Below are 14973 nucleotides of genomic sequence, written 5' to 3'. Positions count from 1 at the left end.
GTTCAAAGTAAAGTAAATGTTAAAAGTGCCTCAGGTTATGTTTGATTCAATGTTAAATGACTCTTAAGAAAAGACTGTGACATTAAACATAATAGCTGCAGTGCTCAGTCTTGACATTAGGCACTGTGATCATAACATTGCCTCATGGGTTTTTGTTGGTACTTACATGGCATTTATTCTACCACATCTCATCAGATATAAGTGTTTTCTTATTTTCAGTCAACTGCACAAATAAGAAAGGTGATGCCCCCCCCCCACCTCCCCCCACTCATTTGAAAAACTAAAAATAGTGATAAAAAATAATTCTAAGTGTTATTGTAGTGACAATACTACAACCCCATTGACCCCCCTTCATTCACTGTTGTCAGAAATGACAAACTATAGTGAATAGTTACAACTAGAAAAATGAGATGTTTTGAGAAGACATGAGGTAAGTAGGCCTCTCTTCCAATAATCAGTGAACTATGGAGTGCAGTCTGCTATGATTTATTTTTACAGGTTACCCAATGCAGCCGTCCAAATACAACTTTAAAAAGGGGACGACTTACCGAGTTAGCATGTTCAAATGCAGAATTATATTGTGGCAGAGAGATTCCATTTTATTTTTGCAAGAACAAGGAATTGCTACAACTGCATAAACTGATGTTTCAGCCACAGTTACAGTGGCCTCCTTCTGTACCTATTGACATATTTTGCTGTTCATGATACATTATATTTCACCATTATTGCTCTATTAAGCATATTAAGACACAATTTTAAAACCATTGGTACATTGGCCTCTTGTGCCACAAGAAGTGGTAAACTACACTGAAGAACCAAAGAAACTGGAAAACCTGCCTAATGTCATTTAGGGCACTTGCGAGTCTGCAGAAGTGCCACAACACGACATGGTATAGATTTGACTAATGTCTGAAGTAGTGCTGGAGGGAACTGACACCATGAATCCTGCAGGGCTGTCTGTAAATCCACAAGAGTGTGAGGGGTGGAGATCTCTTCTGAGCAGCACATTGCAAGGATTCCATGATATGCTCAATAATGTCCATGCCAGGGGAGTCTGGTGGCCAGTGGAACGGTTTAAACTCAGAAGAGTGTTTCTGGAGCCACTCTGTAGCAATTCTGGAAATCTGGTGGAGACTCTGTAATGGTATGGGGCATGTGCAGTTGGCAGGGTCCATGGATTCATGAGGTTGTCTCCATACACATACACGTCCATCCACTCGATACAATTTGAAATGAGACCCATCTGACCAGGCAACATGTTTCCAGTCATCAACAATTCAATGTCAGTGTTGATGGGCCCAGGTGAGGCATGTAGCTTTGTGTCATGCCATCATCAGGGGTACACGAGTGGGCCTTCAGCTCTGAAAGCCCATATTGATGATGTTTCGCTGAATGATTTATACCCTGACACTTGCTGATGGCCCAGCATTGAAATCTGCAGCAATCTGCAGAAGGGTTGCATTTCTGTCACATTGAGTGATTGTCTTCAGTCACTGTTAGTCCTGTACTTGCGGGATCATTTTCTGACAGCAGCAATGTCAGAGATTTGTTTTTTTACTGGATTCCTGTTATTCACAGTACACTCATAAAATGGTTGTATGCGAAAATCCTCACTTCACTGCTACCTCGGAGATGTTGTGTCCCATCGCTCGTGCACCAACAGTAACACCATGTTCAAACTCACTTAAATCTAGATAACCTGCCAGTGTAGCAGCAGTAACTGATCTAACAACCATGCCTGACACTAGTTGTCTTATATAGGCATTGCTGACTGCACCACTGTGTTCTTCCGGTTTACACATCTCTGTATTTGAATACACATGCCTACACCAGTTTCTTTGGCACTTCAGTGTATACTGTAATTTGTTTCCTGTGGTGCGTGGGGAGGGAATGGGGATCTGCTTTTGCCTACTGTCCATGCAATATGTGTTACCACTGGTAGCCTTTGGCAAATGTGGTTGTGATCTTTATTTTCCTTATGAAGGGCTGGGACCAAACAGCTTCCATTTCTCAAAGGTAGCACTTGCATCTCAAGTTATTTGTGTGGTCTATTGGGTTATGATGGCTGGCACCCAACATGGTGCAAGGCCAATACCATCCTCTCTATTCATGTTATTAAGATGGTTTAATATTTCAGTGACCTCTCTGAACTTGCTTTTCACCACACCTATATTGCTGATGTTTAGCTTCTGTTGATTTGATGTGCCACCGAAGTTGATTGTAGCACTCAAGCTCCTGGGTGAATGTTGCAACTTGACTGCAGGTTTTGCTGATGTGGACTTCTCACTCGAAGTCCACCTTGTACGTGCCCACAGTGTGCTGAGCATCTACTGTGGCCTTGTTGCAGCTTAACACATTCTGGATCTTGTGGGTGCTATAGACGTTGGGCTGGACACCAGTCCAGTGTAGGTATTACCATTTCAGTCAGCGACAATCTTCACATAAGGTAAGAGTGCTGCTAGCTGTGGTTTCCCAATATCCCGCTTGTCTCACATTCTGTTAGTCATTGCCATGGCTGTGAGGATTAATATGTGGTGGTAAACATTGGCCAAGAATGTTGTTCACAACCTTTCAAGATCATATGTTGTACTGTGAGCATCACTTACATGTTGCATGTGAACAGTCACTGAATGGATGATGGATCTCTTCTGCACTGGTTGATGGTGGTATTTGGCATGTAAATATCTGTCCATTGTGTGCTCACTTCTGATATACTCTGTGTCCTTGTGTGCCATCCTTTGTTGTATACATTTCCACTTCTAGAAATGGAATTTCCCCATTCTTCTCCACTTCGAGTGTCAACTGGATCTGCATATACATCTTATTGAAATATTTGTGAAATGTGTGTAGGTCTGTCTCACCACATAGCCATACAGCAAATGTCTCATCTACATCTGAGCCAGCAGTGTAGGCATAAAGAATCTGAACAAAGTGCAGTTGCTTCAAAGGTATCCATGACTATGTGGGCTGCTAACAGGAATATGTGAGAACGCATTACTATGTCATCTATCATTCCATAGTCTTTTTCCTGTCATTCTAAGTATTTAGTTGAAAAACACAGATCAATAAGGTTGCATATGTCTGACAGGACAGTCTCCTGGAAGATGTGAACAGTTTAATTTAATGGCACATTTGTAAATAATGACTTTAAGTTAAAATTGACTTTGGTACATAAAACTGACTCTCCCTTCTGCAGTCCATAGAGTGGCAGAATAACCATGGCCAAAATGTTATTTTTATCAACTGACACTTATGATGTGACACCTTACCCAGGAAACATTTTCCTAACTTAGTTGGGTTGGGTTGTTTAAGGGAAGAGACCAAACAGCAAGGTCATCGGTCTCACTGGATTAGGGAAGGATGGGGAAGGAAGTCGGCCGTGGACTTTCAAAGGAACCATCCCAGAAATTGCCCGGAGCGATTTAGGGAAATCATGGAAAACCTAAATCAGGATGGCCAGACACAGGATTGAACCATCGTCTTCCCAAATGTGATTCCAGTGTGCTAACCACTGCGCCACCATGCTCGGTTTTCCTAACTGAATCTGGCTGCAAAAGCCTACACTGTTATTTCATGTTTAACATTTTTTTTTTTTTTTTTTTTTTTTTTTTTTGAGCAGACATTCTAACACAGTGGTAAATCTCACATAAATTATGACCTCTTACTTTCAGAAATATAGGCGCTCTTCTAGGAAACAGCCACTGACCCATATTATCTTCTGGGGAATGTGAATGCATTATGCAAAAAGTAAACATTGATATCTGAGTTGTGTTATTTCTCGATTTATATGGTACCAAAGTGGCTTACCAAGTTACTTTTGGCTTTGGATTTGCCAGTATTTGAACTTCAAAGGCAGTGTCTTCATATGGAATCTTGGTAATATCACTCAAAGCATCAATCTCAGGAATCAGCAGAATATCCAAGCGAGCCTGAAAACAAATGAGTAGTGTGAATTAAATCACTACTATAAGAAGGCATAAATTAGGAACTCCACCAAAATCACATTCATTCTGTTAATTTATTTTTTAAAAAAAGGTAATTAGTTGGGAACTCTGTTAAAATTACATTCACTGTTTTCCACATTTACAGGGTTATTACAAATGATTGAAGCGATTTCACAGCTCTACAATAACTTTATTATTTGAGATATTTTCACAATGCTTTGCACACACATACAAAAACTCAAAAAGTTATTTTAGGCATTCACAAATGTTCGATATGTGCCCCTTTAGTGATTCGGCAGACATCAAGCCAATAATCAAGTTCCTCCCACACTCGGTGCAGCATGTCCCCATCAATGAGTTCGAAAGCATCGTTGATGCGAGCTCGCAGTTCTGGCACGTTTCTTGGTAGAGGAGGTTTAAACACTGAATCTTTCACATAACCCCACAGAAAGAAATCGCATGGGGTTAAGTCGGGAGAGCGTGGAGGCCATGACATGAAATGCTGATCATGATCTCCACCACGACCGATCCATTGGTTTTCCAATCTCCTGTTTAAGAAATGCCAATCATCATGATGGAAGTGCGGTGGAGCACCATCCTGTTGAAAGATGTAGTCGGTGCTGTTGGTCTCCAGTTGTGGCATGAGCCAATTTTCCAGCATGTCCAGATACACGTGTCCTGTAACGTTTTTTTCGCAGAAGAAAAAGGGACCGTAAACTTTAAACCGTGAGATTGCACAAAACACGTTAACTTTTGGTGAATTGCGAATTTGCTGCACGAATGCGTGAGGATTCTCTACCGCCCAGATTCGCACATTGTGTCTGTTCACTTCACCATTAAGAAAAAATGTTGCTTCATCACGGAAAACAAGTTTCGCACTGAACGCATCCTCTTCCATGAGCTGTTGCAACTGCGCCGAAAATTCAAAGCGTTTGACTTTGACATCGGGTGTCAGGGCTTGTAGCAATTGTAGACGGTAAGTCTTCTGCTTCAGCCTTTTCCGTAAGATTTTCCAAACCGTCGGCTGTGGTACGTTTAGCTCCCTGCTTGCTTTATTCGTCGACTTCCGCGGGCTACGCGTGAAACTTGCCCACACGCGTTCAACCGTTTCTTCGCTCACTGCAGGCCGACCCGTTGATTTCCCCTTACAGAGGCATCCAGAAGCTTTAAACTGCACATACCATCGCCGAATGGAGTTAGCAGTTGGTGGATCTTTGTTGAACTTCGTCCTGAAGTGTCGTTGCACTGTTATGACTGACTGATGTGAGTGCATTTCAAGCACGACATACACTTTCCCGTCTCTTGTCGCCATTTTGTCTCACTGCGCTCTCGAGCGCTCTGGCGGCAGAAACCTGAAGTGCAGCTTCAGCTGAACAAAACTTTATGAGTTTTTCTATGTATCTGTAGTGTGTCGTGACCACATGTCAATGAATGGAGCTACAGTGAATATATGAAATCGCTTCAATGATTTGTAATAGCCCTGTACTTCGAGTCACATGTACAATCATACTATCAGTCTGACTGTAAACATAGTCTCTTTGGCAAAAGCTGTTAAAGACCCAGGTAGGACAACAAAGACAAGGCTAAAATAAGAAAGATAAATGTATTTTAACAGAGGGCAATTCATTCTGGAATCTAATTTCTGCACTTTTCATCAAATATAAAGTACAGTCAATTAATGATTTGTGTCCTGAGCTCTAGTAAAAGAACTTATACTTAAAAAGATGGGTGTTTTTACCATAATTTAAAAAACTGGAAATTTTGGAAAAGAATATTCTTTGTAGTCTAAAGTGGTAGGTAATAATTAGTTCTTTAATTAATACAAAATTTCATAAAGTGATTTATTATAACTGGTTCTAGGTATGAGGGAAAAATTGGTCTAGGATTTATGTACAACTTCAGAATTCAATTTTATTTTTACAGGGAGATTTATCCAGTGATGAAGTGCACAGCGATCATTTTGGAGAGCTTTACCACACAATTTTCAGCTTTGTGTGATACATTTGAAGCACTTTAATTTTCACATTGCTATTGTGTTCACTGTATTAGTAGCTCATGTCTTTTGCCTCTATAAAAGAACACAATATATTTTTTTGTTTCTCTTTCAGCCCTGTTACTATCTCAGCAGCTTTCAGGTAAGATGGTTTCAAATCAATAACCTGGAGAGTTCAAATACAACAGTGATGGTTTGTGATCTTTGATTTCTGCAAGATCTCCACAGATGCTTGCCACTAACTGAAAGGTATCTGGATATTTAACTGTTACCTTATTATAAAGCATGCTGTAGTTTATAAGTACTGGATAATTATTTGGAAAACCAACTTCCACCACTTCATAGTTTGCTGCTTCAGTGCACTGTAGGAAAGCTGCTCATCATGCAAAACCAACACCCAGCTTTCATATACAAGGTCTCTCCCTACATAGGCTATATACCAGCCTTAATTGCCAGGAACGTTCACATTCACTGTGAGGATCTTGCTTCAATTTTACTAGTATCCATGCAGATGAAAGAGAATTCATACAATATAATGTTTTCTGTTTCTAGAAACATACTGTCACGTGTATATTCCTTCGTCAGTCAAAGACCAAAACTTTGTGAAGTCCTTAATATTCACATAATATAGCCACAAGTCACATTAAATTTGGTTTAATACAACTGGTTTTGCTCATCATGTATGAGCATCATCAAATAATCATTACTCTGGTGACAATGTTTAGCCCATTAACAGTATTACTGAGTACCAGTGTCAAACACAATACCATGAAGCTGTACCTCGTCCATCCTGAAGACAGAGACAGCAACTGAGGGTCAAAGTTCATGCTCCAAAAGTGCATTTCTCCTTGCACTTTGCCAATGCATCTGCCACTAGTCTCTAAATGCCCAGTGTGAGGGCACAGATATATAATTATAAATACAACAGTTTTTTGCATAAATCACTTATTTATTTTGTCAGTATTCATTTTCATGTATCACACCATCATCTTCACATGGAGAATTGTTCAGTTACATAGTTGGTGTCAGTGAAGACCACAGATGCCTTTCCACAAAAGCAGACCAAATGCACGACACATTATGCATCTTTTGAAAGAAAGTAGAGTCGAAAACTGGATGCATGCTGCTACTTGTTGCATGTGCTCTCCAATGTACATTATGTTTACATAAACATTACATTATGTTTACCTAAACATCAATGTCAGGCTGGTTGTGTTAAAAGTTTCATCTACATCTATATTCTGTACATCACTGTGAAGTGCATGACATAGGGCACTTCCCAGTGTACCATTTATTGAGTCTCTATCTTTTCTATTCACATATAGAACACAAGTACATGGGAAGGATGATTACTTAAAAGCCTCTCTATGTACTATAATTAGTCTAATATTGTCTTCGTGTGCCCTACAAGAGATATACATAGGGGTTGTAGTCTATTCTTAGGTTTATCACTTAATACTGGCTTTTAATGGATGGCTGCCAGTTCAGGTATGACAGCATCTCCTAGTTGCTCACGTATGAGTTGAACACACCTGTGACCATGAAAGCTGTCTTTCCTTGTATGGGTTCAATATTCCCTGTTGGTCCTAATTGGTATGGGTCCCAGTCAATTGAGGATTATTCTAGGATGAATAGTATGTTGTAAGCAATCACCTTTGTAGACTAACTGGTAAACTACAAAGGTCTGCCACCTGTTTTACCTATGACTAAGACTATGTGATCGCTGCATTTTATGGTATATACCCACAAACTATAACACTCAAATACTTGTGTAAGTTAACTGATTTCAAAAATGTCTCACTAATATTGTAGCCATAGGATACTAATTTTTTTCATTTTGTTAAGTGCACAGCTTTACATTTCTGAACATTTAAAGCAAGCTGCCAATCTTTTCACCACGTCTGAATATTTGTGTAGATTTTTACAAACATTACTTCATTAAAGATAACGGCATCATCTACAAAAATCTGAAGTTACTATCAATATTGTCTACCACGTCATTAATATACAACATGGATAGTAAGGATCACAACACACCTCCCCGGGAACATCTGACTTAATTTCTACTTCTACTAATTACTAACCACTTAAGATAACATGCTCTGTCTTCCCTAATAAAAATTCCTCATCCTATCAAAAATTTATTTTGATTTCCATATGATCATACCTTCAGAAATATGTACTAATATGATACTGAATTAAAGGGCTTTTATAAATGAAGAAATTATGTATCTACTTGTCTCGATTCATGGCTTTCAGCAAGACACGTGACAAAAATTTAAGCTGGCATTTGCATAACCATTGTTTTCAGAATCCAAGGTGGTTGGTGTGCAGGAGGTCATTATGTTCATGATACTTCCTTATACTTCAGCTCAAGATATATTCCAGGATTCTACAACAAATGGATGTCAAGGAAATTGGTTGGTAGTTTTGTGGATCACCTCCACTACCCTTCTTGTAGATAGGTGTAACATATGCTTTCTTCCATCTATTGGACACTGTAATAGTTCAAACACCTTCCCCCACAGCAGTAGGAATCAATTTGTTATAATTTTATTATTGTTATTGGGAGAGTTAGTTTCATTCAGTGTATCATTTGTATAATTTTAAAATCCCTGGCTTCCTCTGATGAAACAAATGATATAATATCTGATTGCACATTTCTTCTTCATCTGTTGTTATGTGATGTAGAAGTGTCTTGTAATGTAAAAAAAAATATCTGGGAAGCAATAATGATAAACCAATGTTTATAAAAGAAAACTAATAATAAAAAAAGAGTGTGTTCAAAAAGGCTGTCTCGGCTAAATTATGCGTCTATTTTATGTTTAAGGCACCACCCACCTAGTGTTGTTAATGTAACACAATTGTAGGAGGAAGCTGTGATCCTATAAAAAATAGTCATAGTTGTTTAAACCAGAAAGGAATAGAACAGCAATCCTGGAATGTGAAGTTTTGTGCAAGTTATTTATACATATATACAATACTTGTATGCATACTCTGATGAGGATGGAAAAAAACTGTAGAAGGCCACAAGTTAAAGGAAGTAACCAAAAAACCAAATGCACTATAGAGAGTGGCACCACCAAAAAACACACAAGTGATGATAACTTTACTTTCATAATATAGGCTTTCGCAGGGCAGTACTTATTTGATATTTTATTAGTAGTTTAGTTTTTTTCTTTTGATTTATCTCTGGAGTATGATTAATGCCTGGAAAGCACAACTTTATTTATTTATTTAAGTTTATGTAAATGCGTAATGATGTACCTGTTATACTAGCAAGCATGTGTAGGAGAGCAATATTGGATTGTCTGTCATAGTATAGCATCGGACTGGTCAAGTGAGCACTTATGTACAGTTGGTTGCTGCTAGACTAGCCAGTGTAGTAGTGTTTCTATGCCCACAATTTCTTAACCAGGTGGTGTATATTTGGATTATTAAGTATTATAGATTTTTTAAATTGTAAACTTTTGGTGTATCTGTAATAATGGTCCATAGCAGTTATCAAACAAAATCTAATTAACTGGCCATCAAACCAAGCTGAAAAATGAAATCATAAATTTAAAGAACGAGGAGATAAGCTTTTATTGATGAAAGATTAATTGTCAAGTTGTCAAACCTGGAGTTAATGAAGGTTAATGTAAACAAAGTTGTAGCTGGTGAAGTATGTAAGGTTCAGTGCCAAGCACAAAGTGAACTGCACACTATGCAAATTGACGTTAACAAAATGAAATTACAATATGACGATGTTGGAGGGGATAATACCCCCATTGTCGGATCTGTAGTGAGAAATCTTCATACAGAATTCACAAATCTTTGCGCTCAAGGTGAGTGAGCAAATTCCATGCATGCCAATATCATCACGCTACTACAAATAAATAAGGGTGGAGTTAGCTGGAGAGGTCCTTGTAGAAGATACACTCCCGGAAATTGAAATAAGAACACCGTGAATTCATTGTCCCAGGAAGGGGAAACTTTATTGACACATTCCTGGGGTCAGATACATCACATGATCACACTGACAGAACCACAGGCACATAGACACAGGCAACAGAGCATGCACAATGTCGGCACTAGTACAGTGTATATCCACCTTTCGCAGCAATGCAGGCTGCTATTCTCCCATGGAGACGATCGTAGAGATGCTGGATGTAGTCCTGTGGAACGGCTTGCCATGCCATTTCCACCTGGCGCCTCAGTTGGACCAGCGTTCGTGCTGGACGTGCAGACCGCGTGAGACGACGCTTCATCCAGTCCCAAACATGCTCAATGGGGGACAGATCTGGAGATCTTGCTGGCCAGGGTAGTTGACTTACACCTTCTAGAGCACGTTGGGTGGCACGGGATACATGCGGACGTGCATTGTCCTGTTGGAACAGCAAGTTCCCTTGCCGGTCTAGGAATGGTAGAACGATGGGTTCGATGACGGTTTGGATGTACCGTGCACTATTCAGTGTCCCCTCGACGATCACCAGTGGTGTACAGCCAGTGTAGGAGATCGCTCCCCACACCATGATGCCGGATGTTGGCCCTGTGTGCCTCGGTCGTATGCAGTCCTGATTGTGGCGCTCACCTGCACGGCGCCAAACACGCATACGACGATCATTGGCACCAAGGCAGAAGCGACTCTCATCGCTGAAGATGACACGTCTCCATTCGTCCCTCCATTCACGCCTGTCGCGACACCACTGGAGGCGGGCTGCACGATGTTGGGGCGTGAGCGGAAGATGGCCTAACGGTGTGCGGGACCGTAGCCCAGCTTCATGGAGACGGTTGCGAATGGTCCTCGCCGATACCCCAGGAGCAACAGTGTCCCTAATTTGCTGGGAAGTGGCGGTGCGGTCCCCTACGGCACTGCGTAGGATCCTACGGTCTTGGCATGCATCCGCGCGTCGCTGCGGTCCGGTCCCAGGTCGACGGGCACATGCACCTTCCGCCGACCACTGGCGACAACATCGATGTACTGTGGAGACCTCACGCCCCACGTGTTGAGCAATTCGGCGGTACGTCCACCCGGCCTCCCGCATGCCCACTATACACCCTCGCTCAAAGTCCGTCAACTGCACATACGGTTCACGTCCACGCTGTCGCGGCATGCTACCAGTGTTAAAGACTGCGATGGAGCTCCGTATGCCATGGCAAACTGGCTGACACTGACGGCGGCGGTGCACAAATGCTGCGCAGCTAGCGCCATTCGACGGCCAACACCGCGGTTCCTGGTGTGTCCGCTGTGCTGTGCGTGTGATCATTGCTTGTACAGCCCTCTCGCAGTGTCCGGAGCAAGTATGTCGGGTCTGACACACCAGTGTCAATGTGTTCTTTTTTCCATTTCCAGGAGTGTAGCATCTTATGCCACTAGCAATTCCCTTTCTTCATGCCTAGGGGGAGGATAACCACCCAGCAGTTTTTGTCAAATCATTTCATTGTGTTCTGTCTACCTGCTGGAGTGATGAGCAATGAATCCAGTCTCTGCAGGTCCATTCCAAAGCAACACCCCTCTGTGGGTGGCAGATGCTGCACAAAGAGTGGAAGATGCTGCACAAAGATACCAAGATTTTGCAACCTTTCAACAAGAATTATCGGTTAAATATTGGTTGGCAGGGATGCAGATGTGTCTCTGCAATCGAGTATTACATATAAAGAAATATAATAGTCGGATTGGTAGTTTTTGAAGGTACTTTGAGCAATATCTGAATAAAACGAAGTGCTGGGACCACCAGACATTTTTCAGAAAGTATGAAGCAAATTACCAATCGACTTTTGTAAGACATTGCTCACAGTACCAAACAATGATGTTGAGATATTTCTGGCTGTAGCAAACAAACTCAGTTTGTTATTAGAGAACTGATAATTGGTGCAAAACATGCACCCACCTGACAGAAACAGTGACAACTGATGTAACTGAGGGTGTAGGGCACCTGTTCATGAATACAACAGAAATACCACAGAGGTGAATGACACTTTGCGCTTTGGGTGCAATAACTGATGTAATGAGCAGTGGTGTAACAATTGATTTGATGTGACCCATCGAGGCAAGAGGTGCGATGGACATTGCAGTAACTCCAATTGATTGAGAGCAAGAACTGAAAGTGCAGCTGACACAGGTGGAGCACCAGCTAATCAAACAAATGAGATCCAGTCAAACTGACACAACCATCAGATGTTCAGAACAATTGGCCAGTGGTGAGAGAAGGGGTGGCTCCAAACAGATTCGATTCACGCAATACCAGCACAGGACTAATCTAAGTGATCAGCTAATCAATGAGACTGAATGAATAAATAATCTTTCACCATACATATTGAAGGAATATCAATGGAAGCAGTAACTGACATGGGCACAGACCTTATGTTAAGTGTTATGTTGCCAGAATTGTGCAGTTAAGTAAAGGAGAGCCAAAAGATTTTAATGCTTTTCATAAGTGGTTTGAAGGTGTTAGGCACACTGGGGGTGCAGAGCTAACTTGTGAAGGAGCTGTTTCACCTAGAAATGGTTGTAGGCATAGCTAATGTGATGCATACTTTATTGTGGTCCCAGGGTTTGATTGCATATTGTGCTGAGTCCAGCTACTAGTGCCTGTGAATATGAATGCATTGAGTGTAATGTTGCCATGCACGTGTACCGAAATCAACTGCTAATTGTATCAGCATGGGCCAGCCACTAGAGGCCACCTGTAGGAAGCAGGCACATGGCACGGTCTCTGCTGCATAGTACTCATGCCTATACATGTACAGAGCAATGCAGACTCACTCTTGCCATGTTTTTTACCTTGTACCACTCACATCAATTGTACTGTGTATTGTTTATGTTGTGCCTGCTGTACGATTCTTTGGTCTTGCTAAGTGTGGTGTCATGAGAGGCTTATTTCAGTTATTGTTCAGAGGTTTATGACGAAAGTCAAATTTGTGTTATTTGGATCAGTTTCATGTATTACTTGGTTAGTACATGTTTGGTGACAAGTTTGGACTGGTTTCAACGTGTCTTCTTTAAGTGGGGTTTCATCAGGTTTAGTCATTATGGATGCTGTGCTACCAGCCCTGGTTGAACAGCTTACTTTGGCACTGACCACTTTGTCGGCTACCATTAACAGAGAGGGTACTGTTCTACTGGTCTATCCACCCACTTTCTCGCATATAATGATTCAGCTGAGGATTGGGAAGCTCATGAAAAAAGACTCAGACAGAATTTTTTGGCTTTTGGTGTGACCGCATCAAATTTGTGCAAAGCCTTATTCTTCTCGTGGATTTCACATAAGGTGTATCAACTACTGTGTCATTATACAAGAACTGGCAGCTGTTACTTTTGATCATATGTGCAGGTTATTATCCACCTCCCATTCCAAAGGAATGCATGTCATGGAGGCACAAGTGGAATTCTACTGATGCCGCAAGAAACCAAACCAATCATACAGGGCCTAGGCAGCCGAATTTCATGGCTTTAGCCGTAAGTGTCAGTTCATTACCTATGCTCATAATGACTCCTGGAGCATGACACAATTACCTTTTAAGCTCCGGACAAGGAAGTGCACCAGTAAGCTTTACTCTGTGAAAACATCCCATTGGCAGCAGTTTTGCAAATAGCACAATATTCTGAAGTTTCTCTGGCAGCAGATGATCAAATTGCAACATGGAGAAATGTGGCAATAGTGTTACAAGATGTGCCCTCTAGGGCAACAGATAGCTTGCATGAGGAAGGGGCAGTGTTGGTGGAAAACAAGCAGTCCCAGAGCCGAGGAGACCAAGGCTGGCCCTAGCAGTCATGACTGCTTCAGCACTAGTGTCAGCATTCTCTGTTTCTGCCTCGACTTTTTTTTTTCCTCGGCTATTTGTAATGCTTGCCAGAAGAAAGTCCACATCATCTCCATCTGTCATTCACCAAGGGTTGCTTAGGGTATGGACATGGACACAAACTGTGTCATTCCAACACTTGTGACTTCTCCTAAGTTGTTTGTTGAATTAAATGTTTTTTGCCAAGTGCTCCAGCTACAGGTCAACACAGGTACTGCAGTCACATTCTCAAATCTATGTGAGTTTAGACTCACAACCACTGCCACTGGACATGCGGAAGCTGATTAGTTATAACAAACTGAACATTGTGCTGTTGGGACAATTTATGGCATCTGCCTCTTACAAGTCAGTGGTTCATTCGATTACATTTCTGTTGGTTGCTGATGCTGGTGTTGAGAACTTGTTCTGGATGGATACATTCAGGCATCTGGATTTTCTATCACTGATGCAGTTCATCTTGTGTCCAATCAGGTACTTTCAATTGGAAACAGCATGTGAGAAGGTTTTGGACTTGATATCAGAAGGTAAAGGGTGTGCTACAAACTTTTCTGCTCATATTTGTTTGAAATCCATGGCTCGGCCTTGTTTTTGTCCTGCACATTCTATTCCTGTCAACCTGACAGATCAAGTGAAAGCAGGATTGGACAGACTTCAATCTCTCCGTGTGGTAATACCTGTTATGGCTAGTGAGTGGTCATCTCTGCTGGCTGTAGTTGGGAAGCCATTGGGTAAATTTTGCCTCTGTGGCACCTTTGGTACTACTGTCAATGAACAGTCAATCTTGGTTAATTATCTCCTCCCATGTCAGGAGGAACTGTTGGCAAAAATATCAGGTGGACAATACTTTTCTAAAACTGATTGTCCGAAGCAGATCTGCAGGTTCCTGCAGATGAAGAGTCTCAGTGAGTTCTGGTTTAGAATACTCCCTCTGGTCTCTATCAATATTTGTGCCTTCCTTTTGGTGTGTCTAGTGCCCTTGCTATTTTCCAGCAATTTTTAAAGCTACTGGATATGCCTGTTCTGGGTTGCATTAATTATTTGGATGATATTGCTCTCATGGGCTCCTCCACAGCTGAACACTTGAAAAATTTGTGCACTTTGTTTTTTGTTTTGTTTTGTTTTACACAAGCTAATGGTGTAACATCGCAAAATCTCAATTTTTTCAACCTTCTATTGCTTATTTGGGATTCGAGGTCTTGCAGGACAAGGTTCACCCACTGCCAGACCACACCTCTGCTGTCACATCTGTGC

At 41.3% G+C, this 14973-nt stretch overlaps 1 protein-coding gene across 4 annotated transcripts in view; it reads right to left on the bottom strand.

Annotated features, from left to right (window-relative positions):
- The window catches only part of LOC126236930 (obscurin), a 681004-nt gene that overhangs the window by 264883 nt on the left and 401148 nt on the right, over window positions 1-14973 (bottom strand). For all 4 annotated transcript variants that reach the window (XM_049946608.1, XM_049946610.1, XM_049946611.1 and 1 more), the window contains one exon: window positions 3808-3929. In XM_049946608.1, the coding sequence (XP_049802565.1) occupies window positions 3808-3929 (122 nt within the window). The remainder of the gene's footprint in view (window positions 1-3807; window positions 3930-14973) is intronic.

Source organism: Schistocerca nitens, chromosome 2, assembly GCF_023898315.1.
Source record: "Schistocerca nitens isolate TAMUIC-IGC-003100 chromosome 2, iqSchNite1.1, whole genome shotgun sequence".
NCBI lineage: Eukaryota > Metazoa > Arthropoda > Insecta > Orthoptera > Acrididae > Schistocerca > Schistocerca nitens.
This window is presented reverse-complemented; position numbering and strand designations above follow the sequence as displayed.